This window comes from Stigmatopora argus, chromosome 3 (assembly GCF_051989625.1).
Source record: "Stigmatopora argus isolate UIUO_Sarg chromosome 3, RoL_Sarg_1.0, whole genome shotgun sequence".
Lineage (NCBI taxonomy): Eukaryota > Metazoa > Chordata > Actinopteri > Syngnathiformes > Syngnathidae > Stigmatopora > Stigmatopora argus.
Window position 1 is genome coordinate 2,347,668 of NC_135389.1, and position 18,568 is coordinate 2,366,235.

The 18,568-nt window shown below is 41.1% G+C and overlaps 1 protein-coding gene across 7 annotated transcripts in view; it reads right to left on the reverse strand.

The window, feature by feature from the left end:
• The window catches only part of vps4a (vacuolar protein sorting 4 homolog A), a 131,591-nt gene that overhangs the window by 47,922 nt on the left and 65,101 nt on the right, over positions 1 to 18,568 (reverse strand). For 6 of the 7 annotated variants that reach the window (XM_077595858.1, XM_077595860.1, XM_077595856.1 and 3 more), the window contains 4 exons: positions 15,377 to 15,533; positions 10,250 to 10,398; positions 4,670 to 4,751; positions 4,314 to 4,533 (listed from right to left, as the gene is read on the reverse strand). In XM_077595858.1, the coding sequence (XP_077451984.1) occupies positions 4,314 to 4,533; positions 4,670 to 4,751; positions 10,250 to 10,398; positions 15,377 to 15,533 (608 nt within the window). Of the gene's footprint in view, positions 1 to 4,313; positions 4,534 to 4,669; positions 4,752 to 10,249; positions 10,399 to 15,376; positions 15,534 to 15,640; positions 16,789 to 18,568 lie in introns of those variants that run through there. The other variant, XM_077595859.1, reaches the window with a different exon arrangement.

An 18,568-nucleotide genomic window follows, 5' to 3' on the forward strand; every position in this document is an offset into this window, starting at 1 on the left:
TTACAAAAAAACTACAACACAAATATAATTATCAAGAAGTGTAATAATAAAATATTACATTCATAAGCATATGGCAAAGCTAATGTACAGTAATTCCTCGAATATCGCGGTTAATGTAGACCAGACATGGCCGCGATAATCGTAGGATCACCCCTATTATAGCTACCTTTTTTTCCCTCAGTGCTGAGTCCTAGTAGCAAGGGGAAGAGAAGGGAGTGGCTTTTGCTTACGAGTTTTCAACTTTAAAAAAAAATAGCAGAAACAAATCCTGAAGAAGTGGATTCGTGATAAGTGAAGTCGCGATAATCAAGGTAAGACTGAATCAATATCTAAATATGTATACATAAAAAATGTAAAAAGAGTTCCTCTCCCCTTATTATAAAATTAAGGTTAATGGGAGTTTTAGTCATCGTCCTTAAAGGGGTTAGTGTTAGTGATCCAGGCTTTCTGGTTGCTCATCCAGTATACAGAAAGGGTTTGTTCTTAGTTGTATTAAGTTCATTTTGTCTTCTTATGGCCATGTCTGGTCTATATTATCCGCGATATTACTAATATATATATATATATATATATATATATATATAAAAAAAAAGGAAAAAGACTATGTTTTGACTCATTTGTTAATAACAGACAACTCTGTATTCTAGGTTATTTTGTTACCTGACATGTTTCGAGCCCACGCTTAGTCAGGCGAGTGTATATATATATATATATATATATATATATATATATATATATATATATATATATATATATATATATATATACACACACACTCGCCTGACTAAGCGTGGGCTCGAAACATGTCAGGCAACAAAATAACCTAGAATACAGAGTTGTCTGTTATTAACAAATGAGTCAAAACATAGTCTTTTTCCTTTTTTTTTTAAATCATGAGGACAGTCGAACTTATTGATTAAGGCTCGCTTTACCATGAAGCCAGCCAGCAGCATCCTCACACATGATGATCATGATCCGCACGTTCAGTTCATCACATAAGAATGTCCGGGAAGGCATCCTCTTCGGATGAACTTGCTCTGGGAGATAACCATTCTCTTCGGTTATGTTACGGAACTCTTCCCCTACATACAGAGTCGCTGCCGGATCGCCGGCCGAATATTCGTCTCTCTTCTTCTGCGGTGAAATTATTCTTCTTTGGTGCTGAGTGCAATCCAATCAGCGACAAAGAAGCGGAGCCCTGACTTCCGCCCTTTTGCATCTCCTGTCTTTTGGTTGCGATTTCTGTGGGAATTTTGATATTTTAATGAACTTTTTTATATAGTGAATATAAAATCTGCGATGTACTGAAGAAGCCTTAGTCTCAGGCGATCTCCCAGTTGTGCCTTGGAGATGGACAGGTCGATCGCGATCGACATAATGAGTCCCCTTGGGCGAGGCATTTATCTTGTATGGCGATCCCGCTGTCGCAACCACATCTCACACTGGAGAGATGCACTACAATAAATCTGGCTACCCTGTTGCCACTTCCTGGAAAGGCGGAGCATCATGATTGCCAAGAAGTGGTTGAACAGGCTACAAGATGTAGAGAAGATGTAAAAGATCGGCCTCTGGTCGGCGGTTAAGTCCTTTTTGTAGACGGGTCAGCTAAGAAAAAGGTAATGTGAAAGACACTATGCTGTAGTGAGCGCTACTAAAATATTGAAAATGGAACCAGCTTGTCCATGAATACTTATTAAATAATTCCAAATGGTCTGTCAGCTTCCTTTCATTGCTTTTCCCCTGGTTGCGCTCCTTGCAGATGTGTGTTTTCATATTTAAGCATCTAACCAATCACATTTCAGCTATTTGTTGCCAGGGTCAGAAATCTGCCTTGAGGCCATCGGTTCTGCAGGCTCTGCTGCATAAAACAAGCATTGATAAACTGTTGCTTTAACCAATCAGATTTCGAGTTGGCGACATCAATGCCGTCTCGCAGGCGTAGGTATACGTCATTGACTTCTCGCAGGCGTAGGGATACGTCATTGCATTCTCACAGGCGTAGGGATACGTCATCGCTTTCACCAACTATGATTGGCTAGTGATATAGTGGACTAGCCAGAGCTAACAAACTGTATCTGGAGGAAGCTGCACAAGCAAATATATTGTTGTGTTGATTTAATAGCAGTTTTGTCAACCCGCAATGGCTGAAAGAGGAAAAGAAATGGATTTGTCTGCAGATTTACTGCCAAAGCCATTTTCAAGACGGACTTTTCAAGAAAAAAAGTTGTACATCATTAAGAAAGGTCGGACAACTCTGAAGCAAACAAGCCTGTCACAACCGGGAACGAACATTTTCAGCACTAAATCGGATAAAAACCTAAGCCACAAATACGACAGGACAGGCTCGACTTTCAGCATTAGCTTCGATGGCAATAGAAAAGAAGCAGGAAAGAAAGGAGGATGGATAGTGTACAGGTAAAAAGGATTTTTGGTGAGTAAAATATGGCTATATTCCTAAATAATATTTCAATTGTATGAGGCTATTAGCCTGGATTGATTCAGACAGCTGAAGGCGTTGGTAGGAAATTCACGGACCGCCACTGCATTCTGACCTATGGTGGTGGTGTGGTAGAAATAAATTATATGATTGCTGTCAAAATGCAACAGGAGTATGTGCCTTGATTTCACTGCTCTTACCAATATCTGTTTTTCCATCTACAGTCGAGGAGATACAAGTGGCGGCTCAGAAATCTGGTTTGATGGCTGATCTTTCCCGACAGCGTCGAGCCTCATGGCGGGAGGGGCATTCGTTTTACATTGATGCGATTGGCATCCCCAGGGGCGTACCGGATGAGTATAAGTTGGCTAACCAGATTGCAGCAGGCTGGGAGTCTATTTTTCTTTCAGTTACTCCAAATAACTGCCTCCATTACAATGTCCAAAAACTTGGAAATTATACTGTATAGGGACTGGCGGTGAGTTCCTGATATGTCCCTTCGACCCTAGGAGTTGTTTCTTGAGTTTTTGGGGTTTTGATCAGACAGTTGCACTCACACTCCCCTGGTGGCCGCTACTCAACGGGGACAGCTCTGCATTCCACCTGCAGCATGCCAATTTCGGGTTGGGCTGTACAAATATGGTTTTGTACAAGGACATGACACCATCAAGACGATTACTAAATTGTTGTAATCAATCTACAGGACACTTTGTTGCAAACTATGAGCTATATTGAAGATTTCTTGCCGATCAAAGTACTAAGACCCAGTTCTTCATCCTCATGGCCTTCATCGTTTTTGGGGAAATCTGTCTCACCCACGAGGAGAGCTCGTTTTAGAATAAGGGGGGTGATGTCCGCTGTAAGGTCGCCCAGAGCTTGCGCTTTGAAAAATTCCTGGGAAAACCCACCCTCACCTCCGCTAACCCAAGGCTCCTGGCCATCTTGTCCACTCAGAGAGCTCTATTTTTGGATAAGGTAAGGGCGATGGCGTCTGCTATAAGGTCACCCGAAACTTGCACTTTGAAAAAATTCTGGGAAAATCCAACCTCATCTCCACAACCCAGCGGCGCCCGGGCATGCAGTCCACTCAGAGAGCTCTATTTTCGGATAAGAGCGACAGCGTCTGCCTGGTGCCCGGACTTAGAGGAAACTCCAGCTTCCAATCAGTCCGCTGCGGACCCTTTATATTGTTGTGGTGGAGTTGCTTTCTCATTGAATATTTCCCAACACTCTGCTGCCCTTCCAATGGCTAAAGGAGAATTAGCATCTTTATTGAGGTTAGCGCGCTGAAAGCGTACGCTAGAGCAGACTGAATTGCATAGTGGCCACTGTGTGCAACACAGGAGTACGGCGCTAGCCCGACCCAAAAACTGGTCAATCTAGCCGCCACCGGCAGGGTATGAGCGCGACCATTCGACCAAAATTCCCCTTTCCGGGCACTTTTAATCTTCTACACGACCATGGCTGATCAACTCCATAATTTTAAGTAGGTAATTTTTGTGTTCACGTATGTGTACGTATGTTTACTCAGCTCCCAATCGCAATTTCACCCCATTGGAAAAAATCTTGGAATTTCTTATTTTAATGGCTTAATAAATACTTTTCTTAGCTTTTTTGCATATAAATTTCATACAAAATTGCTATATATTTTTTTTATTTTTAAAGGATTTAGCTAGTAGGATTGTGGAACTAATTTTGCTAATTTAATGTGAAATATGCTTCTACATACAATAATTTTAGGGTTACGAAACCACTTCTGGGATCAATTGATTCCGTAAGTGGTTTCATAAGTAGGAGGTACCACTGTGTATCTTCTTTAAGAACCTATGTATGTTACAAGTGTACAAAGTGGGAAGTTTGTCGTTTCAGATCTCACCTTTTTAAAGTGTGTCGCAGACTGGACTTTCCTAACAGGCTGCATTAGAGCATCCCGTACGATGATGCTTATGTCAGCACCAGAGTAGCCGTCTGTTTTGTGAGCAAGCTGCCGCAGGTCAGTCTCACTTAGGCTGTGTGGTGTGTTGCCCAGGTGTAGACGAAACATCTGAATCCGGGCTGGTTCCTCGGGCAGAGGGATGTAGATACGCTTTTCAAATCTGATCAACAAAAACAAGTTCCACTCAATCATTATTATTGACTCTACACTGTCTGGAGAGGCTTTCATCCATATCTGCAGGAAAATATCTTGTTTGGGACAGAAAACACTTTTTTAAAGTATTGCAGTGACTTGACCTTCTTCGGATGGCAGCGTCAAGTACCCAGGGAATGTTGGTTGCTCCCAGCACCAAAATGCCATCGTTATTGTTGCCCACACCTAAAAAATATATATACATACATTAAACAAGATCAATAAGCTTTTATATAGTATATATACAGTCATACCTCTACTTACGCATGCCTGTAGGTGCGAAATTTCCAGGTTACGAAAGCTTTTTATATGCTACTGAGTGCATCGAGATAAGAAAAATATCCAAGCTACGGAAACCCCCAAAGGACATGTATTTCTTAGCCGTTATTTATTTTGAAAATATTGTCGAAGATGCATTGATTCTCTTTAAAAGCTCCCTACACCATATACTGGGCTCTCATTGGCTGTCTCACAACCCTCCATTTTCTTTGACCCATTGTCTGCTTAAACTTATTTATGCTTGGGTAAGCTGTGGCCGAGTGACTCGACCTGAACCGCAGCCTGCGGTGGGCGAAATTGTGTCGCGTTAGCAGGAGATGGGGCGTGTGGTCAGTAATTAGGACGTTGAGGAGTTAGTCGATGTGGACCAAAACGGAGCATGAGTAAATGCATCACTCAGCAATACAAGAAGAATTCAACGAGAAGGCATCCAAAGAGGAAGCAGCCACCATTGCAACAGCACAAATCAGAAAAAACGGGGGAGAAACGAACTTTAAACATCAACATTTTTTTCTACATCCTGAAAACGTTTTCACGAGTGGTGCCCACTTTGACGTTTGTCTTGTGCATTTTAGAAACATTATTAAAAGTCGTCAAAGGCAATCAAAATCTATGTCAACCAGCACTGCAGAAACAGGTAAGAACCAGTAGTGCCTTATAAAATGGGTTTAAAATTACATTTCAAAGAAATCATAAAACGTTAATGCTTTTAGTTGAGTAATGTTGTTGCTTGAATTCTTAATGCTGTGTTTATTAAATGTGTGTTCATGTGTTCGTGTGCTATTAATAGGTCTGTATGTTTGTGTGCTATGTTGCATCATGGTAGCTTTCTCTTATATATATATATATATATATATATATATATATATATATATATATATTTGTCATTCATTTTGTGACATTAATAATTACTTTTCTGATAATTTTCTCTCATTTATGTGTGTTTCTCACATCTTTCTTACAAAATTGGGACATTGGGAATTGGGCCTGCGTGGATTTTCTCCAGGTACTCCGGTTTCCTCCCACATTCCAAAGACAGGCATGGTAGGTTGATTGGACACTCTAAATTGCCCCTAGGTATGAGTATGAGCGTGAATGGTTGTTTGTCTCCTTGTGCCCTGCGAGTGGCTGGCCACCAATTCTGGGTGTCCCCCGCCTCTGGCCCGAAGTCAGCTGGGATGGGATCCAGCACCCCCGCAACCTTAGTGAGGATAAAGCGGTTCAGAAAATGAGATGAGAGAAATACTATTAGGCGGCCCAGCGAGTTGGCCTCACAGTTCTGGGGTCGAGGGCTTGATCCCAGGTCGGCCCTCACTGTGTGCACTGTGTACGCAAGGATTCCCTCATGCATACATATTTAGAGTCATGGTAGCAATGCATCAGGTCGCAACGTGAGTGTCTTTCTCATTAGCTATCTCCCGACACCTCGCTGGCCCATTCACGAGCAGGAAGCAGTGGGTCCATGGTGTCACAATGTTACATGGTGTAGAAGCCAGCCAGTTTAGCAGGGATAGCCATGGACGTCAAAGAGAAATTAGAGAGTAAAGTTATGATCAATCAAAATCAATCAAATGCCTTTATTGTCATCATACACAGCTGCGTATAATGAAATTGGTGGTGCTACTCCACAAAGCGCGTTTTCACAGTAAAAACATAAATAAGTAATATAAAAATATAAAAAGTCACGTCCTGCCAAACTAAATTCTAAAATATTGCACAATCTAAGATATTGCACATTGTTATTGCACAGAAAGGATTGTGTGTCGTGCTAATGCAGGTTCAGAGTCCTGATGGCTATGGGAAAGAAACTGTCCCTAAGTATATTTGTCCGTGCTTTGTGAGACCTGTAGCGTCTGCCAGAGGGCAGCAACTGGAACAGGTTGTGTCCGGTATTATAGTGTTGAAGGCTGAGCACTTGACCCTCCATGTAAGCTCCGGCTGGGGGTGAGTTCCTGATTCTTTTGTTCATCACGGAGTTGTTTCTTGAGGTTTTCTCAATGTGCTTAACGAGCATAATTTGCTTTACTATTAAACTCTGTTGCAAGCAAACATATAATATGAAACTAAGTAAATGCTTTGCTCCTGATAATCTTAGCTAGTCTAAATAAAAACGAAGTGGAATCAAAGTTTTGCCTTTGCTCATAAACTGCCTTTGCTCATAAACTTTACTCCTGAAAGTCTAAACAAAGAGGATCCAGACCTGAGAACTAACTGCACCTGTCTCTACTACAGACTCCACAAGTCTTCCAGAGCTGTGGAGTTGGGACTTGGCCTCAACGGTTCGTTCTACTTGCAAGTGAAAATTCCAGAAGACTGTCTTTTTCTCTTTATTTGTGCGTGCATTTCACTGCTTGCCCAGGGGCGTCGCCAACTTACCTAGGGGTGCCGCCATCTTACCTAGGGCACCACCATTTTACCTAGTTAAACGTGCTCTGACTGGCCAGACGCGAGTAGCATTGATTTTTAAATAAAACAAAATTTCACTTTGATTTTTTTTGTTTTATTTCTTGGTCGAAAGTGACAACTATTGCAGTATTTTGAACCATCAAAAGAATCCAGATATTATGACATTAGAAGCAATATGCCTGCCACAACATCTTAAACTTCTGGTAAGGAAATTGTAATTTCTGTCATTAAAAATAATCAGGTTCTCATCAAGGTGGACTTATTTCTTTGTTCAAATTGAAAAATTTGATATTTTGCATTTACAAAGACAGGCATATTAACTTCCTAATGATATTGACCCTAATAATATGCTTTTGATTCATACAGTAGCTCAGAAATACTACATGCAATGTTTTTTCTTAAGATTTTCCCTTCAAAGTAACACATTTGTACTGCCTATTAAAACCATGAATATGGAGGTAAAATTTGTGACTCACGGGGCGGCTTATACGCGAGAAATTGTAAAATTCAACAAATTTAAGGGAATTTTAAAGGTGCGGCTTATACGCACGGGCGGCTTAAATGTGAGTAAATACGGTAATTCTCTAACGTAAATACAGCACGTCCCAGAAGAGGTTATTCATTGACTAACATAGGACAAGATTTCAGGGGAAGCCAATAAGAGAATATCTAAAAGGGTTGGACAGGTTTTTCTAGTTTGGCTCTTCTAAACACAAACACCAAAGGCATTTCTTTCTTTTTTCTAAATGCCTCTTATCTACCACTGCACAAAAAGCAGCCTTGTGGTTCCAGTTTTTGTCCAACTTTACGTCTTGAGTCTATCCGTTTTTGCTACTGAAACTTGTAGCTTGTTTTGTGTTTTTGCTGCTTTTCTGTCTTAATGATTTGGTGATTCTTAATGATCCCATTGACTTTGATTTGCTTTGTACTTTTTGACTGTACTGTCTAACTTATAACTATGCCTTTTCTTGCTACTGTCACAATGAAATTTCCCGAATATGGGATGAATAAAGTTATCCAATCCAATTGAAAAGTTCCTTTGCCCATTTTCTAATTTGTTTTTTACTTGATATAAAGTAGTTTCCCCATTTCATGAAAATGTTCTGAAAACGTTACAAAAACCGTTAAAAATTACGGGCAAAAATGCTTTAAGGTCATCCAAGTTTATTTCAATTGAAATGGCCATGTGTGAAGTAAACTTCCACTTTCTTTTTTGTGAGAATGAAAATCTACTGGCCAATCGTGATGATGGGGCCGATGATGAAATATAAATAATTAATTAGCATTAAGCACAGTCATAAACTGTGTTGGAACTCCATGATAACAATCAGCAGCCGAATGGACACAAAAAGCATCATGGAGCATGAAGACAAAGCTCCCTGAGAGGCCAAGAAAAACCAGCGACGTGTTGGGAGAGAGCCATTATTACTGGCCTCCCATTCACTAGAAGCTAGCTTTGTTTCCATGATGCCAGAACCGAGGTTACCGCGCTGTAGGCGGACTAGAGGCAGGCCGACCCAAAAACGTCACGCTCGGGGTCACCTCTACGCACAGCTTGGGTTACGGTACCACTCCTCCCCAGTGGGGTTGGACACTCTTCCACTCCAGAGTTGCCCACGTGCCTGTCGTGGCAGCAATCCCAGAACGAGCTGGTAGACACCTGCGGTGAGGGATGCTGTTAGGCTGAAAAAGGAGTCCTGCCGTGCCCTTTTGGCCTATGGGATTCCGGAGTCAGCCAATGGGTAACGGGTGGCCAAGTGGCACGCGGCTCTGGTCGTCTCTGAAGCATAAACCCGGGCATGGGAGGACTTTGGTGAGGCCATGGAGAACGACTTTCGGGTGGCATTGATGAAATTTTGATCCACCATCCGACGTCTCAGAAGGGGGAAGCAGTGCACCATCAACACAGTGTATAGTGGGGATGGGGCGCTACTGACCTCGACTCGGGATGTTGTGAATTGGTGGAACGAATACTTTGAAGACCTCCTCAATTCCACCGACAAGCCTTTTCCAATCTCGGAAGCAGTGTGAAGCATTTGGGATGAGAATCAGCACCTCCAAATCTGAGATCAAGGTCCTCAGTTGGAAAAAGGTGGTATGCCCTCTCCGGGTCAGGGATTAGGTCCTTCCCCAGGAGGAGGAGTTTAAGTATCTTGGGTTCTTGGTCACGAGTGAGGGAAGAATGGGGAGATCGACAGGTGGATTGGTGCGACGTCTGGAGTGATGCGGACTCTGGACCGGTCCGTCGTGGTGAAGAAGGAGCTGATCCAAAAGGTGAGGTCGATCTTTGTACCCACCCTCATCTATGGTCACGAGCTGTGGGTGGATGAACGAAAGAACAAGATCTCAGATACAAGCGGCTGAAATAAGTTCCCCCGCAGGATCTCCGGACTCTCCCTTAGAGATAAGGTGAGAAGTTCGGTCATCCAGGAGGAGTTTTGAGTAGAGCCGTTAGTCCTCTGGATTGAAAGGGGCCAGATGGGTTGGCTCGGGCATCTGATCAGGATGCTCCCTGGACGGCTGACTCGGGAGGTTTTCCGGGCACGTCCCACCGGGAGGAGGACACGCTGGGAAGACTATGTCTCCCGGCTGGCCCGGGAACGCCTTGGGATACTCCGGGAAGAGCTGGATGAAGTGGCTCTGGAGAGGTAAGTCTGGGCCTCTCTGCTGAAGCTGCTGCCCCCGCGACCCGACTTCGGATAAAGCGGGAGAAGATGAGATGAGATGAGAGTCAAAGAGGGTGGAATAGATGGTGACACAAGTAATACTATATCTTTCTGTCCGGCGGAACAATTTACCAATGCATTTTTGGCAGATGAAATTAATTTCCTATACTGGATTCTGTTTTTAATAATTATTGTTGTGAAAAGTATGTATGTTCTCAAACTGCCAGAGCAACATGAACATATATATGTACATACAAATTTAAATTATTTTATGGCTCAGTAATTAAATAATTGCTGGTTAATTAATTAGATTTAGAGACAGCTTATCCTCACCCTGCATCTGGACCAGGAACTCTGTCTTAATGCGGCGAGCAGCTTCACTCTCATTCTCATTCCTGGAGCCACACAGAGAATCCACCTCATCAATGAAGATGATGGAGGGTTTGTGCTGGCGGGCTAGATCAAACAGGTTTTTGACAAGTCTTGAAAAGATAAAAGAAAAAGAAGGGCAGAGGGTTTAAGAGTTTAGTGCTTATCTAATTAGGTCAGAACTGTCACCTTTTCCCATACCGATGACGTAGCATCTGGAGAATAAGTGGTTTCAGAATCTTAGAAAAGAATACTTGGTCAATAGAACATCGTAGGACTGAGGTTCAAACTGCCAGCTTCAGTTTGATGGGAGCGATATTACTTGTGAAGTACAGCCTGAGAATGAAGAAATCCAAGCTCAAATCTGTTCGATGTGAGTTGCAGCTAGTCTCAGACCTAAACGTAATGAAAATCTTTGGAGGCAGGTCAAACTGAGTTTCTCAGCAACAGACACCTGACTGATATAGAAAAGATTGTGTGGAGTGGGCCAAAATCCCTCCCATAGTGTGTGCAAATCTGGTGAAAGACTACAGGAAAAGTTTGACCTACCATTGTTTTTTTCAGGCATTCAAATACTTATTTTCAGCTGTATCACACAAATTAATCATTTTTAAAAAATCATACATTGTGATTTCTGGATTTTTCTTTTTAGATTCTCTCTCACAGTGGACATGCATCTACAATGAAAATTTCAGACCCCTTCATGATTTGTGGGAAAACTTGCAATATAGCACAGTGTTCAGATACTTATAGAACTGACTATATTATTATTGTTCATGTTATTGATAATGGTTGACTGACGTAGTACAGTGTTCGACTACATGTGTAGGCGCATTGTCAAGGAATTATCGAAAGAGTGACACGGGTGGCATAGTGTTCGACTACGTGAGTGTGCAGGCGCAAGGAAGGTGTCAAGGAAGATGCATGACATGAGCATGTGCCTAGGTGTGCGTGGCTGTGCGTAAATGCTAAGCAGGTATCACACTCATTGTTCATCTTTAGGAAGACAAAGTGTTACCACTAATTTGGTGGATGTTCTGAATAGTTTTGCGTTTGATTTACGTATTTAATAAAGGGACAATACATATTAATGAACATATACATATTCATGTTAATTAGTTGAGATGTTATTTGGTATTGAATTCCACGTATGTGAGGCTCATGCACTCTTTCTGAATTTTCTTGTTGTTGCAACTTCTTGCAGTGGTCGAGGATTGGATTGGATTGGATAACTTTATTCATCCCGTTTTCGGGAAATTTCGTTGTCACAGTAGCAAGAGGGTGAGGATGCAGGAATAGGAAAGGCATTTTAGACATAAATAGATAGGTAATAAGTACGTTAATAAATAAATACATGAATAAATATATAAACAAGCGTGTTGCTTAGCACATATATACATACATACACATAAATATACATGCATGCATATGGTAGGTCTTAACACTCAGCTATTTTTTGTTAAAGAGCCTGAGGAGCTTTGTGATTTAGGATTTTGTAAACTAATGTGGCATCAGCATATTTAAAAGCATTGTCCCAGTTTGGGCGTTTGTGTTTTTTAAAGCTTTGACAGTGATGGTATGTTTTTGTTTTTCGGTCCAATACTTTCAGAGCTTGCTTAAAAAACGGTTTTAAAATTGTTTTTTAGTGTCGTCTTGTACGCCAATGATAGGCCGTAAGTCATGTGTTATATGATCATTGTGTTAAAATAGTTTTGCTGACTCAGGATTTAGATTATTTCTAATGAACCTAAAATTGGAGATATATAATTTAATTCTATTCAGTGTTTTTTTATATCTGTCGTGTAAAGACAAGTAGTGAGTCAAAAGTTATTCCTAGGACTACATAGATTGTTATACCTTGGACAAAAACGTTAGGGTCACTGTCATTTGTCGCTCTTTTAGAGAAGTACATACAGACAGTCTTAGATGTTTAAATGGAGTTGGGATGTTTCAAGCTTGTTATACACGCTTGTCATTGCATCTGTCAGATCCCGTGCAGCATGTCTTTTGTCTCTCGCATGGACATGTAGAATGGCATCATCGGCATAAATTTGGCAGGTGACAATCGAAGGACAATAGCTTGGCAAATTATTTATGAAAAGACTGAAGAGCAGTGGACCTAGTACTGACCCCTGCAGTACCCAAAGAGCATGATTACCTGAAGTAGATTTTGTATCCTGACACACTGTGATTTTACAGATACGTATGATTTAATCCAATTCATCGTGCGTGGTGAGATATTAAAACTAGACTCTAGTATCTGGTGATTGATGGAGTCAAATGCTTTTTTTAAATCAGTGAAAACCGCACCAATGAGGCCGCCTTTATCTGTTTTTTTTTTTTTTAGAGGGAAACAAACGGCTGTCTCAGTAAAACAATGTTTTCTATAGGTAAATTGCAGCCTCTTTAGGGTGTAAGGACGAACTTCTGTTAATGTGATCCACAATTTGCTTCGCTTCTGGGAAGAGATTCTTGTTTATGGATTTGTTTACAATAGTAGTTAATGGTGCTATGAGAGATTCTTTGTGGTGTTTCGGAAATGTCACATCCATATTAAACACATCTTTTGCTTTAGAGCTTTTGAGTCCAGACACAGATTTCTCAACTGCTCATTTTCTGAACCGCTTCATCTTCACTAGGGTTGCGGGGCGTGCTGGAGCCTATCCCAGCTGACTTCGGGCCAGAGGTGGGGGACACCCTGCCAATCACAGGGCACAAGGAGACAAACAACAATTCACACTCACACTCATACCTAGGAGATATTTAGAGTGTCCAATGAGCCTACCATGTATGTCTTTGGAATGCGGGAGGAAACCGGAGTACCTGGAGAAAACCCACGTAGGGCCGGGGAGAACAAACAAACTCCACACAGGTGAACCGACCTGGATTTGAACTCAGGGCCCCCACTGTGAGCGTCGACGCGCTAACCACTCAGCCGCCAGGCCGCCCCAGCTTTTTCAACTTGTGACTGCAAAACTATGTGCAGATTAAAAATGGATTTGTTGGTGTTGAGTGGTTTTGGTGGATATTCTATATGAGGGATGTTGTTAATCAGTTCTTTAGTCTATAAAATATTCATTTAAAGTTATAGCTATGTCCTTTGGGTCACGGATTGTTTTCTTCTTCAACTATAGTTCCTTTATTTCTGTGTGCTTTGAAGTATTTCCTGCCAGTTTTAAAAAAAAACATTTTTCCAGATCGCTTTAGTGTTCCCTTTCACAGTACTCATGTTTATAAAGAAATTTGATTTTGCAGATGGAATTTCTTGTATTACTTTATTTCTTAGTTAAGTAAATGTCTGTCTCTCATAAATTCTTTTTGTTTTAACTGATATTTTGAGAGATTGGTCTCCATTTTTACTAATGCCTCTATGGCTTCATTTAATCATGTAAGGTGATTCTTTTTTTAGTGGTTTTGCTTTAATTGTTCTTGTAAATGCAGAGACGGTGTCTTGGATAACAGTCATAAATATATTACAGCTGTGATTAGCATGATTATCGTGGAGATAATCTTCCAATTGATGTTGTTTAGCGCCTGTGCCAAATTAGGGATCTCTCTTTTTGGTACTCTCATCTGCTCTGATATGGTTTTCTGAGTGCATGTGTATCCATTTTAGGAAGCTTTCTTAAAAACAGGATGATGTTATGGTCTGATAGACCTGTGATCATATTCGTGTGCGGTCGATTGGTCGCCGGTCTTTTGGTCACCGGTCTTTTGGTCGCGGTCTATAGGTCGCGGTCTACAGGTCGCCCGGAAGTTTGGTCGTCGTCTTTTGGGTCGCCGGTCTTTTTTGACGCCGGTCTTTGGGTCGTCTTTTGAACCTTCATTCTCATTCTCTCTGGAGAACTTGCAATGTTGAAATACTTTAGATTAGATGGTCATTTTAATCAAACAAACAAAAGTATTAGTATACTTTTAGTTAGACAGTATTTAGACTAAATACTGTTGAAACGGTCTAAATACTGTTGAAACGATCTAAAAATCTAATATCAAAATATCAATAAGAGCACTCATTTAACACATCAATAAGAGCACTCATTTAACACATCAATAAAAGCACTCATTTAACACATCGGCTGCTGCCATTGACTGTCATAGGCGTCCAATGAACCTTCATTCTCTCTGGGAGAACTTGCAATGTTGAAATACTTTAGATTAGATGGTCATTTTTATCAAACATCAAAATATCAATAGAGCACTCATTTAACACATCGGCTGCTGCCATTGACTGACATAGGCGTCCAATGAACCTTCATTCTCTCTGGGAAAACTTGCAATGTTGAAATACTTTAGATTAGATTTAGCATTTGGTCGCGCCGACTTTTATCGCTGTCTTTCCCCTGGGAAAATCACCCCCAGAGCCCGGTAGTCATGTCTGATAAGCGCCGGTATTTGTATTTCATCAATAAGTGCGTATTTTTCCCCGTTTTAGTGAAATGTAGGCCCTTTCGCAAATGGTCGTCGCATTTGGTCACGCCGACTTTTATCGCTGTCTTTCCCCGGGAAAATCATCCCCAATAATGTCTGAAAAGCTCCAGTATTTGTATTTAATCATTAAATGCTGTTTTAAAAACTATTACTCCGCTTTTGGAACACTTTTCTGGGCATTCTTAACCATTTTTCTACCTTAAGAGAGATTCTCCCATTCATTCTCCCAGAGAGAATGAAGGTTCATTGGACGCCTATGACAGTCAATGGCAGCAACCGATGTGTTAAATGAGTGCTCTTATTGATATTTTGATGTTTGATAAAAATGACCATCTAATCTTAAAACAATGAATATGAAGGTGAAAATTGTGAATCAGGAGGCATCTTATACGAGAGAAATCGTAAAATTCAACGCTTTTAAGGCAATTTTAAGTGTACGGCTTATATGTGGAGGCGATAAATATGCGAGAACATATGGTGTTACTAGCAACCTCAGCTGTGAGAAAACTCACAATGCAAACAGTGCAACAAAAAAAGTGCAGTAAAAAAAATTATGGGGGCCGATAACTATCAGCAGTCCTGTTCATGACCAACCCCCCCTTTTTTTACTTCAGTCTAATTTTTATCATACCGAAAAAAATAAAATAACAAAAGTTAACATACTTCTCACTTTCTCCCAGCCACTTAGACATGAGGTCTGAGGAAGAGACAGAGAAAAAGGTGGAGTTGTTGGCCTCAGTGGCCACAGCCTTTGCCAGGTATGATTTCCCTGTTCCTGGTGGGCCAAACAGCAGGATGCCTCGCCATGGTGTCCGCTTACCTAAAAACAAATCTGGTTGTCAATCTTGTGTACGACAAATAGGGCATGAGGAGTACATTTGCATATCTGACAGGCACTGAATGAATTTTAAATGTGTAGGGTTTTACCATAGACACAATTAAAATTAATTAACGACAGCAGCTTGTTTGAAGTCCACATATTGTACTTATAGCGCCCCGCCGGCTTGAGTGTGGCTTCACAGCTCTGGGGTCCTGAATTCAGATCCAGGTCGGTCCAGCTGTGTGGAGTTTGCATGTTATCACTGGGCCTTTGTAGATTTTCTCCAGGTACTCCAGTTTTCTCCCACATTCGAAAAACATGCATGGTAGGCTGATTGGGCACTCTACAATGCCCCCAGGTATGAGTGTGAGCATGAATGTTTATCTGTCTCCTCGTGCCCTGTGATTGGCTGGCCACCGACTCAGGGTGACCCCGCCTCTGGCCCGAAGTTAACTGGGATAGGCTCCAGCACCCCGACGACTCTAGTGAGGATAGAGCGGTTCAGAAAATGAATGAATTAATGAATATTGTACTTTTTTTAAACCCAAGTTTACAGGGTTTGCTATGATCTAAGGTTCCTATATGGATTTTTTTTCAAACCTCTGAGGATTTAAAGCTGACACATTGCATCTTCTTTGCTGTGTTTTCTGACCTCTTCCAAAAAGGGGTTGTTTTGTGAAGCTAATTCCTGTGATACATCACCTTTTTTTCGGGGGGAATTTTTGGGGGGTTAATTAATTTTTTTGGGTAAGTTCATAAAAATGTGAAAATCCATGCTGAAACTCGAAAACAGAAGCCACTCTTCTGTCCTCCGCTTGCTACTAGAACTCAGCACTGAAGTAAAAAATAAATAAATACAATTTTAAAGTTCATAAAAATGTGAAAATCCATGCTGAAACTTGCAAGCGGAATCCACTCCCATCCTCCGCTTGCTACTAAAACTCAGCACTGAAGTAAAAAATAAATAAATAAATACAATTTTAAAGTTCATAAAAATGTGAAAATCCGCGCTGAAATTCGCAAACGGAAGCCACTCCTCTGTCCTCCGCTTGCCACTAGGACTCAGCACTGAAGTAAAATAAAACATTTTTTTTATTTTTTATTTTTTAAAGGGTGACACTACTTTGCAGATTTTCGTTTATCGCGGCCATGTCTGGTCTACATTAACCACGATAATCGAGGGATTACTGTACCTAACCCATTTTGTGATCACTTAGGGCTCAAATTCACGAGGGATTCATTGACATACCGAACGAACCAATGCTGTTATTAGTTTGGTATTTCCAGGGCAACTGAGCATACCACAAAATTTATCACCTTCAACCCACTGTAATGGGTTTTTTTCCCAGTTTACAATTGTTCCAATTTTGCAAAGGAAGTACAGTCATACATCTACTTACGAATGCCTCTGGGTGGGAAATTTTCAGGTTGCGAAAGCTTTGTATATTCAAAAGAATGCCTCCAGATACGAAAAAGGGAAATCCCACAAAAAGTAAATGCATTCCATATCCTTTATTTCGATTTGAAAACATGGTTACGGGTTAGGGTTACAGTGGGTTGAAGGTGATGAATTTTGTGGTATGCTCCGTTGCCCTGGAAATACCAAACTAATAACAGCATCGGTTCGTTCGGTCGTGGATGCATTGATTGTTGCTTTAGAACATTGCGACACTCTACTGGGCTCTCATTGGCTGTCTCACAACAACCATTAATTTTTCTTTGACCTGTTGTCTGCTTAAACTTAAGCTTGGAAGAAGCTGTGGCCGAGTGCCTTAGACTAGAGTCTAAGGTTTAGTCAGACTGGCAGTTGACAACTCTTCATGTTTCAAGATTCTTATGGTTTTTTCACTACCGTTCGTCGTTTGTCGTGTTGAAGTTTTCCTTGGAGGAAGCTTTGGCCGAGTGCCTCAAACTCAACTGCAGCCTGCGGTGGGCAAAATTGTGTCACGGGGGCAGCCGATGGGGCGTGTGGTCAGTAATGAGGACGTTGACGAGTTGGTCGATGTGCACCAAAACGAATTCTCAACGGAGCAAAATGTTGCCTTCGTAATACAAATTAATCCACTTCTCACATTGGCTCTGCTGCAAATTGTATGCGTAAAGGCAGCAACAAACTATTGTAGATTCGTGATTTTCTGGAGAGACACTACTAAAGCTATCACCTGACAGCTTTAGCCCCACGCATAGAATAATTTTCCCAGAATGAACTTTGAAATCTGCTTTGGAAAATATTGTCAAGATTGTACCACAGAAGTGGTTTCTAATGCTAACATTTTTCTAACGTTAATCATGAATCATTTTAAGGTTAATTATGAATTAACCAACAAAAATACAAGATTTTTTTAACCATTTCCTAGGAGAACGATATCTATAATGATCAGCAAAACAGCAATGAGTTCAATAAAAAGTGTACCCAACTGTTAACCCCCTTTTTTCTCCCTTAAATCTATCTCATTATACTTGTATAATGAAATAAAAGCATTCCATTCAATTCAATACACAGGACTATTTTACAGGAACACCTCTCAGCACTCCCACAAACTTATTGGAACAAATGGTGTGCTCCATTCGGCAAAGTGATGCGGTGCTAAAAGCCTCTATGAGGGATGCTCAAACTTTTTTCCTCAAAGATCTACTTTTAAAGGAGCCAACGTTGCACGATCTACCATTTTTTCCGGGCCCCTGACAAAGCTCAGCAGTTATGTATATGCAGATGATATACCTCATGCAGCAAGCAGGACCCAAAATAGTGTAGGGCAGGTAGCAATCATGCTTGGACTCGCGATGGTGCTGTTTTCTAGCTCAGGCCCAATTTGTTTTTTTTTTTTACTTGATCAAATCTTACTGTCATACGATCTACCAATAGTACCTTAGCAATCGACTGCTAGCTCGCGATCGACATATTATCTACGACATCCTAAAAAAAATCAGCAACAGTGTCAATGAGATAAAGAAATACACCAGGAGCGTCTGCATCACGATTAAGAAAACATCTCAGGCCAAATTCCGCCAGTTAAGAATGTCGGTGGCGATTA